Here is a 21026-nt window from a genome sequence, read left to right as displayed (position 1 = left end):
TTTTATATTAATTTATATAGCTACAATTTCCACAATTTTCTAAATATCTCAATAACCAAGTAACACAAAACTCCTTAGCCTCTTATGAAAGTTCTCAGCTAGATGAATAAAGTGCTGTTGACAGTATGTACATAGCGTGGTTGCTGAGACATTATAAGCAGTTTACAAAATATTACAAATGTAATAGTTACTGTGCTTACTGTGACTTATAAAATTCAGTTTAAGACTTGGAACCTAAAGAATACTACCACTATAAAAATAATTTGTGCTTATGCTTCGTTTATACTTGTGCATTATCATTACAGCATAAGAGGAATGTTTGACTTTTGGAAACACATGGTTGTCATACCCAACTGATATCCATAAACATTAGGGTGTCCACAAAATACCCCAACTAACAAACTAAAACAAAGAGTAAAAAGGTCACAAAGATAACCAACTGGTTAAAAAAAGTACAGTTTTGTACCTACCATAAATGTAGATGTTCGAGGATCCCCATTGCTGCAGTCCTTACTATTGGGGTGTAGTCCGCCGTCCAGTCGGCCCGAATACCAGAGTATAAGGCTGACGTCGGTCAGGGCGCATTAGACTGACGACAGTACGTCAGGGTACTAATGCGCATGACCGACGTCATATACTCAGTCTTTTCTTGCCCCAGATCTCAGAAGACCCTAAAAAGACCAGGCCCAAAATACCTGCACCAAAAATATGTACAATATATACAAGAATATATACAAAAATATCAGCATGTAATCTCACCTACACAACCACCCCTAAACACAGAGGGAAGGAGGGACTGCAGCAATGGGGATCCTCGAACATCTACATTTATGGTAGGTACAAAACTGTACTATGTTCTTCGCTCCCCATTGCTGCAGTCCTTACTATTGGGTAGAATCCCAAAGCAGAGGTAAGGGAGGCTGGCAAATCATAAAGAAGCAGGAGCTGACAACATGCCTTGCAAAACAGCTGTGGCAAAACCAGCCCTAGACTTAGAGTAGATAGGAAGGTGATAATGCTTAGAGAAGGTATGCACTGAACTCCAAGTAGCTGCTTCCAAAATATCCTTAGTTGCCACCCCTTAGAAATGCTGTTGAAGTGGCAGTAGCCCTAGTGGAATGAGGCCTAATCCCAGCTGGAATCTCCTTGCCATGATGGGAATAACAAAATGCAATGCAAAAGCCAATCCACCTAGAAATAGTTTGTTTTGACACAGGCTTGCCCTGTGAACTCAAAGCAAAAGAAACAAACAACTGCTGAGACTGCCTGAAATCCTTAGTCCTGCTTAAATAATAACGCAATTGCCTGTGTACATCTAAAGTGTGCAAAATCTTTTCCCCTTTATTTTGGGGTCTGCATAAAAGTAGGCAAATGAATAGTTTGGTTTAAAGCCACACTAGAAACCACCTTAGGCATAAAGGAAGGATTAGTACGTAATGATACCCTATCCTTATGGAAAATCAGAAAGGGCTCTACTGCCATAAGGGCCTGCAACTCAGACACCCTTCTTGCAGAAGTAATAGCCAACAGAAAAGCAGTCTTCCATGACAAGTATTTCAATTCAGCAGTAGCCGCAGGCTCAAAAGGTTGTAGAGTAAGTTTTTCCAACACAAAATTGAGATCCCAAGCAGGAGTAGGAGCTCTAGGAGCCAATGTGATATTCTTTGCCCCTCTAAGAAACTGCTTGAACAAAGGATGCGAAAACAATGGTGGATCACAATCATAGTGAGCTGAAATTGCTGCAGCATGAATCTTAATGGAAGAGAAGGACAAACCTTTGTCCAATAACTCAGTAAGATATTGAAGAGCCACACTCAAATTAGGCTCAGAAATCTCCAAATTCTTTGCTGTACTCCAAAATAAAAATCTCTTCCATTTTTCATACACTTTCCTTGTACTAGGTCTTCTAGCTTCCATAATCACATTTAAAACTTGTTGAGGAAGTTGAGACCTGCTGTGTTTCAACACAGAATATGCCAGGCTGTTAGATGAAGAGAGTGAAGCTTGACATTGAGCAGATGACCGTCCTTCTGAGATAACAGATGAGGAATCAGAGGTAAAGGCCATGGAGGCTTCTTTACCAGACTCCGTAGTAGTGGATACCAGTGTTGCCGAGGCCAATCTGGAGCTATCAAAATCATCCTTGGCCTGTCTTGTCTGACCTTTAATAGTACCTTTGGAAGAAGAGGCAGAGGTGGAAAGACATACACATGAAGGTTTTTCCAACTGAAAGACAGAGCATCCACTTTCCAAGCTGTGTGATGAAACCCCTTTGTGCAATACTTTGGCAGCTGGTGGTTTAGTGGAGAAGCGAACAGATCTATGTCTGGAGTTCCCCATGACACTGTCAATTTCTGAAATACATGAAGATCCAGTTTCCACTCGTGGGGATCCATGATTTGTCTGCTTAACACATCTGCTAAGGAGTTCTGTGCTCCTGGCAGAAACCTTGCCTGAAGAGTAAGTTGCAAGCTTAGCAGTCTCCCATAAAATCATTGCTTGCCTGCATAGAGGATAAGAATGTGTTCCCCTTGCTTGTTGATGTACCACATGACAGTTGTGTTGTCTGTTAGAATCAACACCTGCCCTGGAAGAAGTAACTCCTTGAAAGCCATTAATGCAAACTGGACTGCTAACATCTCCTTCATGTTGATATGTAGATGCTGTAGTCTGGCAGGCCACTTGTCTTGTATCCACTTTCCATTTAGATGAGCTCCCAAGCAATGTCCGAGGCATCTGTCGTTAAAATCTGACTCGCCTCTGGCCGGGTCACAGAGAGTCCCTTGTTTAGGTGACATTCCTGAGCCCACCACAAAATTCTTTTTGAAGGCAAGGTATTATTTGAATGACAGTGTCCAAATCCTGGCAGTGCTGTGTCCATACATTTTGAGATACCATTGTAGCTTCCTCATATGCAGTTTGGCATTGGGAAGCACCAGAATACAAGATGCCATGAACCCTAATGCTTGAAGGACTGTCCTTGCAGTCAGCACGGACTGATGAGATAGTTGATGGAAGTAAAGTGATAGACTCCTTTGTTTGTCCGGGGTTAAAAGGCCATCTGGGCTGCTGTATTCAGTCTCACACCCAGAAAGCACATGTCTTGAGAGGGTACTAGACTGGACTTTATTTCGCTCACAGAATACCCTAGGCATCTTAGCACTGCTATAACATATTCCAGATGCTGTAGAAGGTCTTCCTTTTCTTGAGCCAGAATCAGGCAGTCGTCCAAGTAAGGATAGATTTGAATTCCTTGAAGCCTGAAATAAGCTATCACTGGAGCCAGAACCTTTGTGAATACTCTGGGCAGTAGATAAGCCAAAGGGCAATGCAGAGAACTGATAATGAGAATTTCCAGCTAGATACTTCCTGCAACTTAGCCTTATAGGCACATGAAGGTAAGCTTCCTTGAGATCTAAAGTCACCATCCAGTGATCTTTGCCCAGCAGAGGTAACAGCTGTTGTAACGTCAACATCTTGAACTTGGGAATGTCCAGATAAGTGTTGAGGAGAGATAAATCCAAAATTGGTCTCCACGTGTTCCCCTTCTTTGGTACTAGGAACAGGCGAGAATAAAATCCTAGGCCCCTTTCTGATACAGGGACTGGCTGAATGGCCCCCATCTGGAGTAACTGAGAAACTTGCTTGTGAGCCTCTTTTCTTTGTGAAGGAGGAACGTCTGGCATGCCTTTGAAAGGGGGCATTGTATGGAAATAAAATCTGTAACCGTGGTGAATGATATCCAACACCCATTTGTCTTGAGTAATTAAATCCCAATTTTCTTTGAAAAGAGACAGTCTTCCTCCCAAAGGAGCTGCCAGACGAGAATCTACTGGCAGCTGAAAAGGCAGGTCATTGGGTCTGTTTACGAAAGGACTGACCCCTGCCCTCACCAGAAGTCTGAGCAGGTGAACTCCCTGTTCTAGGCCTAAAAGAACTTTGAGCCCTGCCCCTACCACGTCTAGACCTACCCCTAGACTGGGAATCATAAGCAGGATATGTCCACCCCTAGCAGGCCAATTTCTACTAAACTGGCTGCACCTGCAAAAATCTTTAACAGTTTGCATAGACTTAGCTTTGTCCTCCATTTTCTTTAAAACTGCTTCCACAGGCGATCCAAACAACACATCAGACTGTAAAGGAGCATCCAAAATCCTTGTCTTAACATGTTCAGCTAAATTCTGATCCCTCAACCAGGCATGCCTAAGAACAGAACTAGTGGCAGCCACCCTCGAGGAGGCCTGTACAGCATCAAAACCACATTGCAAAGAATGCTTACCCACTTGTTCAGACACATGAACCAAATCCAGCAACTCTTTACACTCAATACCTTCCGCCAAAGCATCCACCTTAGATTTCAATTGTGAAAGGAGATAATTCTGATATTTTAGCATGTGAAACTGACAATTCAACGCTCTCATGGCTAGAGTGGAAGAAGTATACACTTTCTTTCCCCACCTATCCAAAGCCCTTGCCTCTTTATCAGTGGGAACAGGATTTTTAACCACAGAAGCCTTAACACCTTTAGGTCCCTGAGAAACAGTTTCTGGGTCTGCCCTAGGACTCTTAAACAAATACTTATGAGCTTCGGGCACCCTATAATACCTATCAGGTTTAACAGGAGCAGGAGGCAAAGAGTCAGGGTTCAGGGAAGCCTCTGCAAAAACATCTTCCACCACATTCAACACAGGAGGAATAGCTAAGGGCCTATGCTGGGGTAAAAACAAGAATTCCCTAAGCCTTTTCCTGGAATCAGAGTAATCCTGGCCTTCCCATTTAAAGTGCTCCCTCATGGAATGCAGAGTCTCTGAAAATGAGAAATCCTCAGGAGGAGAAGCTGTAGGAGTGGAATCATCCACATCAGAATCAGAATAAGTAGGATACTCCTGCAAGTCTTCCAGAAGACTCTGAAGCCTCTGAACACTGTTCAAAACTATCAAACTCGGTTCCACCCTAGGCCTCTTATCAGGAGGGGCATAGAACCTCTAATCATAGTAATCAAATCTTCTGCCATTTTAAGCATATGTTTCTTAGGTACAGAACCGAAATGCTAGGAGAAGCCCCCACTGAAGCTGAACTTGGCCTACCTCTCAAAGAAGTTTTGGCAACAGAAGGAGAGGCTCTAACTACCTTGGGAAAAGAGGGAAGAACAGTTACCTGAGAAGCCCCCTCAGCCTGGCCTACCTCCTGAGAAGGCACATCCTGTAACAGTAAAGTTTCTGCCTGAGACTCCATGGAAACTCCTGGCAAAACCTCTGGCTCCACTGAGCCTTCTAAAGAACCGACGTCCGGGACTGCCGGTTCATCAACCCTAGGCTTCGCTGTTTTGTCCTTGCGCTTCTTGGGCCGAAGCGTCGAGCATCCGACGGCATTTTATAATTGCAACGCTTCCCAAACACTAACCTGGCACAGTCTAACCTCCTCTTAATAGTGTGTTTGTTAAACCTAGCACAAGAGCGGCAACCAACAACGTCGTGCTCAGCCCCTAAACAAGGTATACACAAGGTATGGTAATCCCTATGAGGTATCTGTTTCCCACAAGAAATACAGTTATTCACTTTTCTGACATCCGGTTAAATACTGAGGCAAGAAAAACCGTACTTAGCCAACTCTGTTTCTGAAACCCCTCCGGTTGAAATATTTCAGAACGCCAACCTGCACTAAACTGCTTCTGCATCGGACCATGCGGCAAAAGACTGAGGATATGGCGCCGGTCATGCGCATTAGTACCCTGACGTACTGACGTCAGTCTATACTCTGGTATTCGGGCCGACTGGACGGCGGACTACACCCCAATAGTAAGGACTGCAGCAATGGGGAACGAAGAACATCAGAAAAAGTCAAATCTAGCACAGTTGGACTAACTGTGTGATACATTAAACCTCTTGCATTAGAGGCCTCATGGGATATATGCAAATCACCCTTTAAGGATATCAGGTGTTTCAGCTAAATGGCAATTCTGAACCCTTACAGGATGATTTGTATATATCCCATGAGGCCTCCGATGGCAAGAGGTTTAAGGTATCACACGGTAATAGAAGTCTATCTTTGCTAGATTTTTCTTTTTGCGTTTTTTTAACCAGTTGGTTATCTGTGTGACCTTTTTTACTCTTAGTTTGTTAGTTGCGATATTTTGCAGACACCCTAATGTTTATGGATATCAGCTAGGTATGACAACCCTGCATTTCCAAAGGTCAAACATTCCTCTTATGCTGTGCTGATGATGTCATAAGAAGACAGAAACATGCATGTCTACAGCTAGAGCGGTTTGGCTTTAATGGCCTGAAGTTATCCATAAATAGACTTAAAAATGAAGGTAAAAGAAAAAAAGTAATGGACATTCAGAATTGCCATTTAGCTGAAACACCTTATATCCTTAAAGGGTGATTTGCATATATCCCATGAGGCCTCTGATGCAAGAGGTTTAAGGCATCACACAGTTAGAAGTCTAACTTGGCTTGATTTTTCTTTTTCTGTTTTTTTAACCAGTTGGTTATCTGTATAACCTTTTTACTCTCTGTTTCAGTACCTCTAATATTTTGAGGAACAATTTCCACTATGCCAAAGAAAAACATAGTGAATTCTAAGCACTCCTGTACATACCTACATAAGGTGTTATTTCATTACCTCTGCTGATTGCATAAATATGTTCATATACTCTCCTTTGGAATTGGTGCTCCGTTTTTCCTATTTAAAAACTGAAGCATTTTTGACAGACTAGCAATATAAACCATCCACTTAGTTGATTAGTTGCCATATCCTAATAGTATGTTAACAGGAGGGTGACCAATTGATACCACTCTCTCTTCCAAAATAAAAGGACATTGGTGACGTGTACCACTTTTCTTAGTACCCTTTTTGTCATAGTTGGTAAGATATGGAAAATTACAAGGGTGTTCAAATAAATATTTGGGATTGGATATTATGACCTGAGGGATGGTATTCCATATTTTGGAGATACAGCTGGATTATAGAGTCACCAGCTTCATTGCTAGACTTGTAGTTAGTATCTGTTGGACGATCGAAATGTACAAGTATATGGACATGATTATATGAATACGGATTGCAAGATATAAGTAGTGAAAATATTTGTAGTCCCTTGAATTTTATATATAGGTCAGGCATATTTTTCATCAACCAGAGGAGAAATTCTGGCCAATAATTAAAGAGTTGAAGGAATTTATCTGTGAGGGGAAGCAGGCAAGGGTCAAGTGGTATAAGTTGATCCTTCCACCACAACAAAGTGGTTTAGGATCATCTGAGTTGAAGGGATATTTCTGAGCAACACAGTTAAGACTTGTACACATAACACAACAGAAAGTCATAATTCAAAGTGGAAGGAATTTTTTTTTTTTTTTTTACTAACAGAGGGTATTAACCATGGGTGGAAGCAGAATGATCCTATGCTTCTCAGTATGATACCCAAGACAGAGTAGTCGCTTAACCTGGATTACACACACTTTGCTGCAAACTGCTTTGAGCAACAGTCAAACATTTGACCATATTTATATGATCTTAAGTAGGTTACCCAGTCAGCATTTGGTGGGTAGTTAAAAATGTGATCTTCATGGGGAATTTTAAGTTTTACATCCTGAACTTTAACCAAGAAATCACGATCAACTTAAATGGTGCATGACAAATTCCCATATTATTACAGTCGCTTCCACTATTACATATGCTACTTCTAATTCATTACTGCTTTATGACTTTTAAATTTATTTTAGAGAGACTGAAACATTGCCACTTACCCCATGTGAATGTATTTGTGTGTGTGTGCAGTGTACTTCAGTACAGACTGTATTTGGATGCTTTAAACATAATCACTTCCACCTCTATCCTAGAGATAAAAATCTCATTTTATCCAGGACATGAGTAAACTAACTGTATATGCTAAAAAGGTCACATGTGGCTTCTGTTTTGGAGTGGAACTGCTTTGATTTTTACACTGCCTCACTGTATTTTAATGTGATGTGTCGAGTGACATAGTAGGTTTTAACACACTCACTTAATTCAGAATTTCTATTTATACTGTGCATTCATTTATAAAAAATAAATAAAAAATGTTCTCACCCAAGAATACCAAAGGGCAAGAACAAGTTGGCACCCTTAAAGCAGGAAAAAATTGTGACTGCACAATATTAAAGTGCTGTCATATTTTTTACCTTCAAAAGTCAACCTAAATGTGAACACAGTGCAAACATAGGAAAAGTACAGTTTTGTACCCACCATAAATGTAGATGTCCGATAGACATGCAACTGCAGTCATAACATGTGGGTTGTCCTGCCTCAGGCAGCCCTCGGTCGGCCGGATTCCAAAGTCTGGGTCCGACGCCGGCTGATGTCGCATTTCTCTCCGACGTCAGAGCGGCTGGAGTACATAAGCATCAGCCGACGCCATTTTCTACAGTGTTTCTTGCCCCAGATGCCAGGTGCCCTCCAAGGAAGGCTGTAATCAAATTGGAAGACAAAAACAGGATTCCAAACAAATAAATGAGCAATAAAACAAATACACCATAACAGATATCCCCAGCTAAGAGAAACAGGGATAGGAGTGGACCCTAGGCATAGAGAGGTATGGAGGGTGGGAAAATCCGACTGCAGTTGCATGTCTATCGGACATCTACATTTATGGTAGGTACAAAACTGTACTATGTCCTTCAAGAATGCAACTGCAGTCATAACATGTGGGTAGAATACCATAGCTTAGCTGGGGGTGGAGGAATGCTCTAGGAAAAAGATGGTGTGGCAATCAAACCCTGCAGGACTGCCGAAGCAAAGCCTGCTCTGGATCTGGAGTATAGAGGGAGATTGTAGTGTTTGGAGAATGTATGCACGGAGCTCCATGTAGCAGCTTCTAGAATGTCCTTAGTAGGCACCCCTCTTAAGAATGCTGTAGAGGTGGCTGTAGCTCTGGTGGAATGTGGTCTGACATTGGCTGGAACAGTCTTTCCATGAAAGGAATAACAGAATCTGATGCAATGTCCAATCCATTTTGAAATAGTCTGTTTTGAAATTGCTTTTCCTTGGACTGCAGGGCATAAGCTACAAAAGTTGTTCAGACTTCCTACTGGCCTTGGTTCTGTCTAGGTAGTAAGTTGTCTGTGAATGTCCAAGGTATGCAACAGTCTTTCCCCCTTGTTCTCAGGATTGGGGAAGAAAGCAGGCAGATGAATGGCTTGATTTAAAGAAACCCTAGATACCACCTTTGGCATAAAAGTAGGGTTGGTCCTTAATGAAACCCTGTCTCTGTGAAAAATAATAAAGGGTGGTATTGCCATTAGGGCCTGTAGCTCCGAAACCCTTCTTGCTGATGTAATTGCCAACAGGAAAGCTGTCTTCCATGAGAGAAATTGCAAGTCAACTGAAGCTGCTGGCTCAAATGGAGGTAGAGTTAGTTTTTCTGGGACAAAATTGAGGTCCCAGGCTGGCACTGGGGCCTTTCTTGGTGGCTTAATGTTCTTGATTCCCCTGAGGAATTGCCTTAGTAAAGGGTGTGAAAAAACAGGAGGATCAGTGTTGTATCTAGCTGAAATAGCAGATGCATGTATCTTTATGGAAGAATATGAGAGGCCATTCTTTAACATATCTGCCAAATATTCCAAGATGAGTGGGATGCTCAACAATGATGCATCATGTCCCTTGCTGGTATTCCAATTGCTGAATCTTTTCCACTTTGCTAAGTAAACCTTTTTGGTGGATGGTCTTCGAGCCTCTGTTAGTATCCGCTGAACTTCCTTGGAGAGAGATGGGCTGAAGTTATTTATAGGATCTCCCAGGCTGTTAGCTGCAGTGTCTGAAGATTTGGATGCACTGTTTCGAAGTTGTGCTGAGTCAGAAGTAGAGGCCATTGGGGAAGGGCCCACCTCCTGGTGTGACATATGCTCCGTAGTAGTGGGTACCAGTGTTGTCTTGGCCAGTCCGGAGCTATTATGATTCCCTTAGGTCTCTCTGCTTTGATCTTTAGTAATACTGAGGTCATCAGTGGCAGAGGTGGGAATGCATAGATTGTTAGGGAGTTCCAGTTGAATGAGAGGGCATCTATTTTCCAAGCTTTTGGATGGTATGTCCTTGTGCAGAATTTTGGTAGAAGATGGTTGAGATGAGAGGCAAATAGGTCCACTTCTGGCTTGCCCCATGTCGAAGTGAGTTGTCTGAAGGCCTTCTGATGTAACCTCCACTCGTGTGGATCTGTGAAATTCCTGCTTAGGCTGTCCGCCAACACGTTGTCTTTTCCTGGAACAAACTGGGATTGTAACTGGATGTTTAGGCTCATGATTTCTCCCAAAGCTGCATAGTCAGTCTGCAAAGAGGGTAAGAGTGGGTGTCCCCTTGCTTGTTTATGTACCACATCACAGTGGTGTTGTCTGTCCGTATCATTAAATGGCCTTGCTGGAGTTGGTGTTGAAAGGCCTCGATGGCATGCATTACTGCCAGCATTTCCTTTTGGTTTATATGCAGATGCGTTTCCTTTGGAGACCATTGTCCTTGTATACACCTGCCTTCCATGTGCGCCCCCCATCCAAGGTCTGAGGCGTCTGTAGTCATGGTCTGTGTTATCTGTGGTTTTTTGAATGACATACCTGTGTTTGCCTGGCTCACCGAGGCCCACCATAGGAATTCCTTTTGTAGGCATGGAATTAGTGGTATGATTGTCTCCAAGTTGTTGCTGTGTTGAGACCAAATGCTTTTTAGGTACCATTGAAGCTTTCTCATTTGTAGTCTTGCGAATGGAACCAGGAGAATGCAGGATGCCATGTAACCCAGGGCCTGTAGAAATCTCCTTGCAGTCATCTGGGTGAGTTTTGCTAGACCTTTGAAATAATGAGTTAACTTCTCTTGCTTGTCTTCTGTCAGGTAAGCCATCTGAGAGGCTGTGTCTAGTTTGGCTCCTAAGAAGATTATTTGCTGGGATGGCTGCAGTCTTGACTTTTGGAAGTTGACTGTGTATCCCAGAGCTTGAAGTAATCGTATGACATAATCCAGGTTTTTTGTCAACATCAATTTGTCGTCCGCTTGTATGAGGCAGTCGTCCAGTGGGTAAATTTGTATACCCTGGAGCCTGCAATGAGCAATTACTGAAGCCAGGCATTTTGTAAATACTCTGGGCAGTAGATAAGCCAAATGGCAATGCTGAGAATTGATAATGCTCTGGCCCTGCAAGAAATCTGAGGTATCTTCTGCAGCTGTGTCTGATAGGGACATGCAGGTATGCCTCCTTGAGGTCCAGAGTAATCAGCCACGACCCCTTGCCCAGCATGGGAAGGAGTTGCTGTAGAGTCAGCATTTTGAACTTTGGTACTATGAGAAAGGTGTTTAATGCGGACAAGTCCAGTACTGGTCTCCATTGAGATTCTTTTCTTGGAACAAGGAACAGTCTTGAGTAAAACCCCTAGTCTTGTTCTTGTTGTGGAACTCTTTCTATTGCTTTCATCCGAATCAGCAGAGTGATTTGCTTGATAGCCTCTGCCCTCTGATTTTGTGGCAGGTTTGGCATGCCTTGTTTTCTTGGTAAGGTATGAAAATGAAACCTGTACCCTCGGTCTATAATGTCCAAAATCCATTTGTCCTTTGTCAGTCTGTGCCAGTTCTCTGCAAACAAAGATAATTTCCCACCCAAGGGAGCTTCCAGTTGTTCCCTGGTAGGCGGTAATAGAGGAAAGTCATTGAGATTGTGGTTGTGGGGCAGGTGAAACCCCTGCGTCACTTCTTTGGTTTCCTGGCTGCCATTGTCATCCCCTGTAAGGGCCTCTGTATTGGCCTCTTCCTCGGCCACGTCTGTTCTTACCCCTTTGAAACTTTTCTGGATTAGGAAAGGACCAGTTTTTTGAAGGCCAATTCCTACTGAATCTGGGGGGGTTGAACCTGGAGGAAATCTTTCACAGTCTGGAGTGATTTTGCTTTTTCTTCGATGGTCTTTAACACATCCTTAGCATTTGCACCAAAAAGCTTGTTCTTTTCCAAAGGTGCATCCAGAAGTTTTGCTTTTACATGATCTGGTAGAGGTTGATCTTTTAACCAAGCATGGTCTACGAATGACTGCCCCTGTCATAGCTGCCCTGCATGAAGCTTCCAGTGAATCATATCCACACTGCAGGAAGTGATTGCTTACTTGCTGAGTGTTATGTACAGCTTCCTGCAAAGTCTTCCTGTCTAAAGGCTCAGGAGTGGCTAATGTTTTTTGTAAATCTTCTAACAGATAATCCTGGTATTGTAACATATGGAAAAGGCAATTTAAAGCTCTCATAGATAAGGTAGTGGATGTGTAAACCTTTTTGCCCCATCTCGCTAATGACCTAGCTTCCCTGTTGGAGGGCAAATGATTCTTTGAGGTGGAGGCTGAAACTCCTTTAGGCCCCTGTGAAATAGTTTCCAAATCAGCAGTGTGGGCCCTGAATAAATGGGAATGAGTTTCTGGGACCCTGTAATACCTGTCTGGCTTGTCAGGAGCAGGAGGAAGAGAATCAGGGGTAGCACTAGAGTCAGAATACAAATCATCCAGAACATCAAGTACAGGAGGAATAGCTAAGGGCCTGTGCTGAGGCTTCTTAAGGAAAGTCCTAAGGCGTTTCCTAGAATCAAAATATTCCTGACCTTGCCACTTGAAATGTTCCCTCATGGTGTGCAAAACTTCCCCAAAAGAAATATCCTCAGGAGGGGAGGCCGAGGGGATGGAATCTTCTGCATCCGAGTCCTCATAGGTCTGGAAGAGCTCTTCCTGGCTATCAGAGTGGACAGAGCCCTCAGAATCTTCATCTGAATGTGTAGGGTCAGAGGGTTCAACCCAGGGCCTTTTATCAGGAGGAGGCTGGGATCCTCTCTCAGGATGGGCCTGTGAACTTCTAATCATGGAAATCAAATCAGCAGCCATGGAAATAATTTGTGTCTCTGGAGTCGGCTGAGGTAAGGGTTTAGAAGTAATATGCTTTGTTTTGCTGGCTGCCTTAGCCCTAGTGTAGGCCTTAATAGACATGGCCATAGGGGGCCTGGCAGCTCCACGTGCAGGAGTGACCTTGTCTACAGCAATGGTCTCGGGCATTTCCTCGGTTTCGGTATCCGGAGGAAAATCTATAACTGGCGGAGTAATGTCTGGAATCGGAGTCGTCGGTACTGCGGTGTCTTTGGTTCGGAGTGGTGGAGAGACCGTCTCAGAGGGAACCGGAGCACTCGCGCTAGGTTTTGGCATGGAGTCGGAGGTAGACGCGGGCCGAGGATGTCGGTCCCGGTCTTTTCGCTTTTTGGGCGTTTGCGATGTCGGAAGATCCGACGGCATGGTGTAAGCAAAATTATCGCCGAAAAAATCTTCAGCGAACTCCGCCCGGCGCCTGAGAGTGCGCTTGTTGAAACGACCACAGGCTACACAGGCCGAGACGTCGTGGTCTGGGCCCAGGCAAGGGAGACAGTAAGAGTGGAAATCCTTATGAGGTATTTGTTTACCACAAGAAAGACAATTGTTAACTTTTTCAGTATTTTCTGACATCGGCTGAGGCAAGAAAAGGTCCCCAACGAGGTACTTCGCTTTTTCATGACTTCGGTATCGTAGAATACAGGAGCTGACCGACCGGCACTTGCGAACTGCTTCTGCTTCGGGCACCGCGCGGCAAGAAAGACTGAAGAAAATGGCGTCGGCTGATGTTTATGTACTCCAGCCGCTCTGACGTCGGAGAGAAATGCGACATTAGCCGGCGTCGGACCCAGACTTTGGAATCCGGCCGACCGAGGGCTGCCTGAGGCAGGACAACCCACATGTTATGACTGCAGTTGCATTCTTGAAGGACATCAAAAATTGAATCTTTCAAAATGTGCAATATAAATATACGACATCAAAGTAAATTACAGTAGATACAATCTCTATTAAAAAAAAATGCTGTCCACATACAATAGTACCCTACTTTAATGTGCATGGAAAATTTCTCCACTGCAACATTTGATTATGCGCCATCTGCTATCATATCCAACAATACCACAGCAGCTGCTCTGTTGTTCTTATCACATTCATGTTTCATTTATGGCAACAAGGCAAATGTCATGAAGTAATGATTCTACAAGATCCTTGGATAACTTCTAAAATTTTATATACATGCAAACACGCACTTTTTTTATTTCTACAGGTTCACATAGACCCCCACACACAAAAAAAGAAGTTATGTCCTTACCATAACGTTCCACGTGTGTTGTCCCGCTCGCCTTCATTCTTCCACTGTTGGGTTCAGAACCATTCCTCGGTTCTGACTCGGCCACTTACTAAAGCTCAAGGTCTCCAAGTAGCTTGTGGCTAACACCCTATCCCATGATGCTCTAAGGGAAATCCCCAGATCTTGTTTGCTGGTATACTAATATATACACACAAATTTTACAAATTTACAAGCCCAAAAGAGAGCCAGAGAAAAAAATTAGACACCAAATAAATCCTCTGATGCAAGAATGAAGGTAAGAGGGACAACACACATGGAATGTTATGGTAAGAACAGAACAGAACTTCTTTACTTGGATGTTGTCCTGTCTCGCCTTCATTCTTCCACTGGTTGGGACAGCGTCCTGGCACCATTTTTCTTGGGTGGCTCAAGGGAGAATATTCTTCAGAACAGTGGATCCAAAGGAGGCCCTGTCCATGGAGGCCAAATCACCTTTGTAATGAGTAATAAAGGTATGAGGTTTTTGCTGCAGCAAAAATGGTATTGATTGAAGTCTAGCCCGAAAGGCAGAAGAGGTAGATATAGCTCTGGTCGAATGACCTCTGACTTTATCGGTAAGTTGTTTGTTCTGGGATTTGTAAGTGAATGTAATGCAATCTGACAACCATCAGGAAAAAAAAAAAAAAAAGAGTGGTTTAACAACTGGAGCACCTTTTTGTGGTCTGAGAAAGAGACATATAATTGGTCAGTCTTCCCAAGTCCTTCTTTCTGTGCAAACAGAAACATAATTGCCTATGAACATCCAGTTGGTGTAACATATTCTGCCTTATTGCCATACTTAGGGAAAAACACTGGCAAGTCTATGGATTGATTCAAGCTAGATTCTGAACATACCTTTGGTAAAAAGGGCAAATTTGTACGTAATGAGAGACTGTCCTTGTGGAATAGCATACATTGGGGGGGGGGGTTAATAGATGGTGCTTGTAACTCCGACACCCTCCTAGCTGAAGTTACAGCTAAGAAAATCATCTTCCAGGTTAAGACCTTCAGGTCACAGGACGATGCAGGTTCAAAGGGAGGAAAAATAGAGGATAATACAAAGTTGAGGTTCCATGGAGGTGGGGGGGGGTTAATGGGTAGTCTTCGTAGGATGGTACCCCTCAAAAAGGTTTTGCAAAGTCTGTGGGACATAACATTTGGTTCCGTTGCTCTTAATGAACATTAGAGATTGTTGCTAATTCAACTCTTATAGTAGATGCAGCTGCTCCTTCACTAAATAGTTTTGCTAAGAATTGCAGTATAGAAGGTATAGGTGCAGAGAAAGGGTCAATATGATTTTCGAAGGCCCAGGAGGAAAATCTTCTCCATTTGCTGACAATTTTATGAGAGGAAATCAGGATATGATGCACTGAAGGTGAAACATCAGGTAGCCTGGCTATGTCTGGAAGTGGAGCAGTCAGGCTGTCAACTTGAGGGTTTGAAGAGATGGATGTAGCATTCCCGATGGGTTGATCCAAAGATCTGGAACTGGGGCCAGAATCCAAGGCTCCTTCTGAAGATGAGGCCACAAGAAGGGGAACCAGATTTGACAAGGCCAGTAAGGGGCGATCGGTATTAAAGTCCTTTCCAATACATTGGCTTTCTGAAGAACTTTAGGTATCAGTGGAAAGGGAGGGAAGGAGTAGAGATCACCCAAGGGCTAATCGTGTACAAGTGCATCCCTTGGTGACTCCCCTGGAGGAGGGGTTAGGGCAAAGTAGTTGCTGCATTTGGCATTCATGGACATGGCAAAAAGATTGCAGCAAGGCTGGCCCCATTTCTGGAAAAACATTTCCACAATCTCTTAATTCAGGGACCACTTGTGAGGCATTAGAATCGCCCTGCTGAGTCTGTCTGCTATCACGCTGGATTTCTCTGGGATGTGCATTATCAGAAAGCAATGGGAGGAAGTTGCCCACTGCCATACTCTCAGAGCCTCTCGACAAAGGGGGCAAGATCTGGTTCCTCCTTGTTTATGTACCATACAACTGACATGTCTGACTGAATTGTAATAGTTCTCACTGGAAGAGAGTCCTGGAATGCCTGCAATGCCAAAAGCACTGCTCTCATCTCTATGGTATTGGCATGCAAATAGGCCTCCTGATCTTGCCAAGTGCCCTAGACTGTCTTTCCCAGATAATCCCCCCCCCCCCAATCTGGGAAGCACCTCTGGTCACTAAGGCTAAGGGTTGTGGGAGAACAAATGGTTGACCTAAGGTCACATGAGTCGAGTGAAGCCATCAACGAAGGCCTTTCCTGCAAGATTCTGTTATTATGATCTGGTGGGACATGGATAGTTCCTGCATGGACCACTAAGTGAACAGCAGCCACTGCAAAATCCTCGTGTGTAGCTGTACTAAGGGAACCAAGTTTACTGCTGCTGCCATGGTTCCCAATACATTTAGAGCTCTTCTTGCTTGAACCTTGCTTTTGAACAGTAGGCTTATAACCTCATGCCATAGTACTCTTACTCTTTCTGGGGGACGATTTGCTATAATTTTTGATGCATCTAAGACTGCTCCTATAAAAATGATACACTGAGATGGCAATAAGACAGATGTTTCGAAGTTTATTCTGATCCCTGAGAGCAGAGTTTCAGTGTGGTCTCTCGCTTTTATTAATAGCTGCTCAGTGGTGGTAGTTAGGAGCCAGTCATCTAGATACAGACACACTCACTAGGCACCTCAAGTGAACCGTGAGTACTGCTATACATTTGGTGAACACTCTGGGGGTTGTAGCGAGTCCAAAGGGTGGAGCTTGAAACTGATAGTGACTGGCTCCCAGCCGAAAGCGCAAGTGACTGCTGGATCGCCTGTCCATTTTGATGTGGTAGTACGCATCCTGGAGGTCTATAGAGCACATCCAATTGTTGTGTCCCAGAAAAGGGAGGATTGACTGCAGTGTTACCATCAGGAATTTTGATTTTCTTACTGACTTGTTTAATTTGCTGAGATCCAGTCCCCTGTTTTCTTTGGAACTAAAAAGAACCTATTTGGTCTGCGGGGACTGTCTGGATGACTCTTGTCTAGCAAGTTTTGTATTTCTAGAGTTGCCTGATCTCTGGCTAGGTGGAACGTCTGGGATGTTTTTTATATTTGGGATGGGGAAAAAAAAGGGTATAGAGTAGCCTCTGGATATGATGCTTTGTACCAATTTGTCTTGTTATTTTTAGCCAGGCTTCTGGGTACAAAGATAAATGACCCACGACTGCATCCAGAGATGGACAGGCAGGCTTTCATTCAGGAGTGCTGGAAGTATTTGCCAAGGAAAGATTCCCAGTCACCCTGGTTCGGCAGACCCCCTCTGCCACGTGGCCATTGTCTTCCACTACTGCTCCCCCCCCACCCCTGGGGGAAGAATCACCACGTGTATCTTGAAAAACTATCTGGGATTTCTGGAACCACATTTTCCCCCCTTTTGACCTTTGGGATAAGGTCTAGAAGGTAGAGAAAAACGGAGTCCCACGGCAGAGAGAGTCTTTCCTTCTTGCTCACACCTGGTTAGTGTGTCTTTGACTTTAGGCCTGAACAAGGATGAGCCATCAAAAGAGGCGTTAACGAAGGAAGACTTGAAAGGCTCTGGAAAGTTGCACAATAGCATCCAGGAATGTCTTCCTTAGGGAAATTCCTGAACTCGCTGCCCTACTCGCTCCATCAGTTGCATGGGAAATGAGTCTCATGGAGGAGTTTATCACTGAATTTAAGATGGAGAGCTGGGAAGAAACTTTATCTGATACCCCCGCTGCTACTGAACCTTGTAGAGCATCTCCTAGATCTTTCAGATCTCTCTGCAATCTCTTAAAATAGGTGAGATAATTCAGAGATCTAAGCACAAATGTCGCTGAAGAAAATGTGCGCTTTCCATATCTGTACATTGTACAAGACTCTGTTCGGAGGATGGACAGAGGAGGACATCTCTGGCAATTCCTTCTTTGTGGCCGCCGCCCCACCACCATAGTGACTACCAGGACACCTTTTGTAAGGTATGTTTCATCCTTGGGGATGTAATAAATTTATTTGGCCTCCAAGGTGCAGGCTCCACTCAATGTGGAGTCTCCCACATCTTTCAACAAACTAGATCCACAGGTTCATCGAAAGACAGAGACACCCAAGTGGCGGAAGGGCAGGACCCAAAAGCCTTCAGGTAGACAGACTCCTCTTTAGAAGGGTTGATGGGCTTCCAGCCACCTCTTTGCTTAAGAATTTCTAGGATGTCTGCAAAGAAGACATCCTCAGAAAGTGACCATAGGGACCCTTCTGGGTCATAGAGGTCTGTGTCAGATGTGACACTCCTCTAGGGAGTCCAAATGCTTCCTCTTACATAATTTCTTGCAAGGGACTTCTTCAGAAGGATATTCTGGAGAGGTTTCGGAAGAGAGGGGCTCGCCCAATGGGGCATCTTGAAGTCTTGGGTCTCCACGTCTGAGTGGAGGCGGTTGTGCAGAGACAGACACCGGAGCCTTTGGGGAGGAATGACAGGATGAGAGAGTGGAATGCCCGTGGGGACAGTGCTCTCATCACCTCAAAGGTCCCACACCCATGACCCGAGGAAGCTCCTGGCTCAGAAGAACCAGACAGTATCCCCAGCACCAAGGGGGTTGGCTCAAAGGCCAATGTAGGAGTCAAGCTCACATGCGCAGAGGCCCCGAGAGGCAAGTTCGGATCTGAAAAAAAGTCCGATCCGAATGCCCTCCCCTGACTCGACCGGAGAAAGTTGGCTCCTAGACACCTTTGACAGCACCAAGGAAGTTGGAGTGGTCGCAGCCGAAGATCCTGGAGCAGGTCTTGGCCCAGACAGTTCCACTACTACCTGGTCCACGCATTCCAGCTCAGAGACCACAAGTCGGGTCGGAGGAGAAATCGATGGTGAAAGGGCAGGTCTGGTCAGTTCCAAAGCCCTCAGGGTCAGTTCTGAGAAAAGTTTGGCTAACGCTGGTGTCCTCAAAGAGTCTCCGCATCACACGATCCACATCATAAGACTCCTGGAGGATCAAGAGGAGGGGACTGGAGATCTTACAGTCTGCAAAACAGGTGATCTTAGTGTCAGAGAAACTGGCTCCAGTTCCAGCTTGTAACACCAATGGCTCTGATGTAGAAGAAGCTGAGGTGGACGGCCTTTCAGACCAGACAGATTTTGGGTCTGCTGAAGATATCTTTGGCAATTTTTTTGATGGCTCCAATTGATCCGAAGATGCAGAATATGATCTTTTTAAAGTTTTGTCAGATTTTTGAGAGGGAGAAGTCTTGTTTGTAGGACACTGACCTTCTTTCTAAGGCCTCTGAAAAAAGAAGTTTTCAGCAACCCCTTTAAGATCAACTTGTTCCTTCGCTCAATAAGACCCCTTGAGCTAAAGGAGTGGCAAACTGAACAAGATTCCTGCAAGTGTACTACCCCCCCAGGCAGTATGGCCATCTGTAATTGACATTCTTTTGAGTGCATTTCGGCACTTTTTGAACCCAGAGGGTTTTGAATCTTTTGTTTGCTTAGACATAGTACTAACAAGGAACAAGACCAACACCACAAACTACAGTAAATAGGAAAGTGAAACTATTCATCAACCCCCTTGCACTCTGCAAAGACTCAATCATGTTTGCAGATGAGACAATACCAGCTTTTCTTTTTACCTCTAGGTGAAACGGGCTCAGATGTTCTCTAACTGAAACAAGCCAGCTCAGAAGAAAAAAAACACAAGTGTAAATAGGAAAGAAAAAAACACACCTATATTTAGTATATAAATATATAACAAGCTATACACACACACACACACACACACACACTTCAGACTAACTTCAGGAAAAATAGTTCAAAGCTGATAACTTGACAAGAAAATATAAAAAAAACTGCCAAGGAAAGGTTACACTGGTAAACACTGCAATAATGTAGGGTTAGAAAACTACCCTGTAAACTAACTACTCACAGCAATAAAAAAGGCTAACTGTTCAAACGAGGTTAAGACGACAAAATTTTAACACTCTATAAAGAAGGTGGGATAGGGGAAACAATTTAGGCCTAAATATAACGACGGCCAGAATATTAACAACACACATGAAAAGGTTGGAAAAAAAAAACACTTTCTAAATAAGCTTAAACTAATCTACTAACTAACTACTTTGAAAGGGAAGGGAAATATATTGATATAAGTAAAGGATTATATGAAAAAAAATCACTTAGCCAGAGCTATTTGAAGCACCCGATCTGTTTCAGCGGCAAACAAGATTTGGGGAATTCCCTGAGAGCATCATGGGATAAGATGTTGGCCATAAGCTACTTGGAGACCAAGCTTTTGTAAATGGCCAAGTTGGAACAGAGGATCAGTTCCGAACCCAACCAGTGGAAGAATGAAGGCGAGATAAGACAACATCACATCATGATATTTGTCAGTGTTGTAAGCAAATTAGACTGTTTCTTTTCTAAGATGACCTGGCAACTCAGTCACACAGCAGACAAATAGAGGCTATGGGATTCAAACCAAAGGTTGATGCATGATCTAGGTTTAGCAACATATATTCTTAAACCTATCCACCAAACTGCCAATCACATATGTTTCAAACACAGACACGTTTCTGCTGCACTTCACCATAATCACCACAACTTTCCCCCATTACCTTCCTGTTGAGTTCTTTTTCTTTCGCAGTTAACTGTTGCTCCTTCTCCTTTTCCAGAACCACAATTGACATCCTCTGATGTTCCAGGTCTGATTCTGTTGACCGTAAACTATCTCGTAGTACCTTAATTTCACCATTTTTCATGAGAAGATCTTCTTGCATTTTTTGTAACTGTGAGAGCCAGAAATAAAGTGTAATTTACTTATTACATTTAAAATAAATCACTTCCATGCAACTATTCATCAACTCC

The 21026-nt window shown here is 43.7% G+C and overlaps 1 protein-coding gene across 2 annotated transcripts in view; it reads right to left on the bottom strand.

The window, feature by feature from the left end:
* Window positions 1-21026, bottom strand: part of LOC122806743 (ATR interacting protein) — a 1230392-nt gene that overhangs the window by 1018797 nt on the left and 190569 nt on the right. For both annotated transcript variants that reach the window (XM_044077416.1, XM_044077417.1), the window contains exon 4: window positions 20777-20947. In XM_044077416.1, coding sequence (XP_043933351.1) covers window positions 20777-20947 — 171 coding nt within the window. The remainder of the gene's footprint in view (window positions 1-20776; window positions 20948-21026) is intronic.

Source organism: Protopterus annectens, chromosome 7.part0 (genome assembly GCF_019279795.1).
Source record: "Protopterus annectens isolate FY-2018-M chromosome 7.part0, PAN1.0, whole genome shotgun sequence".
Lineage (NCBI taxonomy): Eukaryota > Metazoa > Chordata > Ceratodontiformes > Protopteridae > Protopterus > Protopterus annectens.
This window is presented reverse-complemented; position numbering and strand designations above follow the sequence as displayed.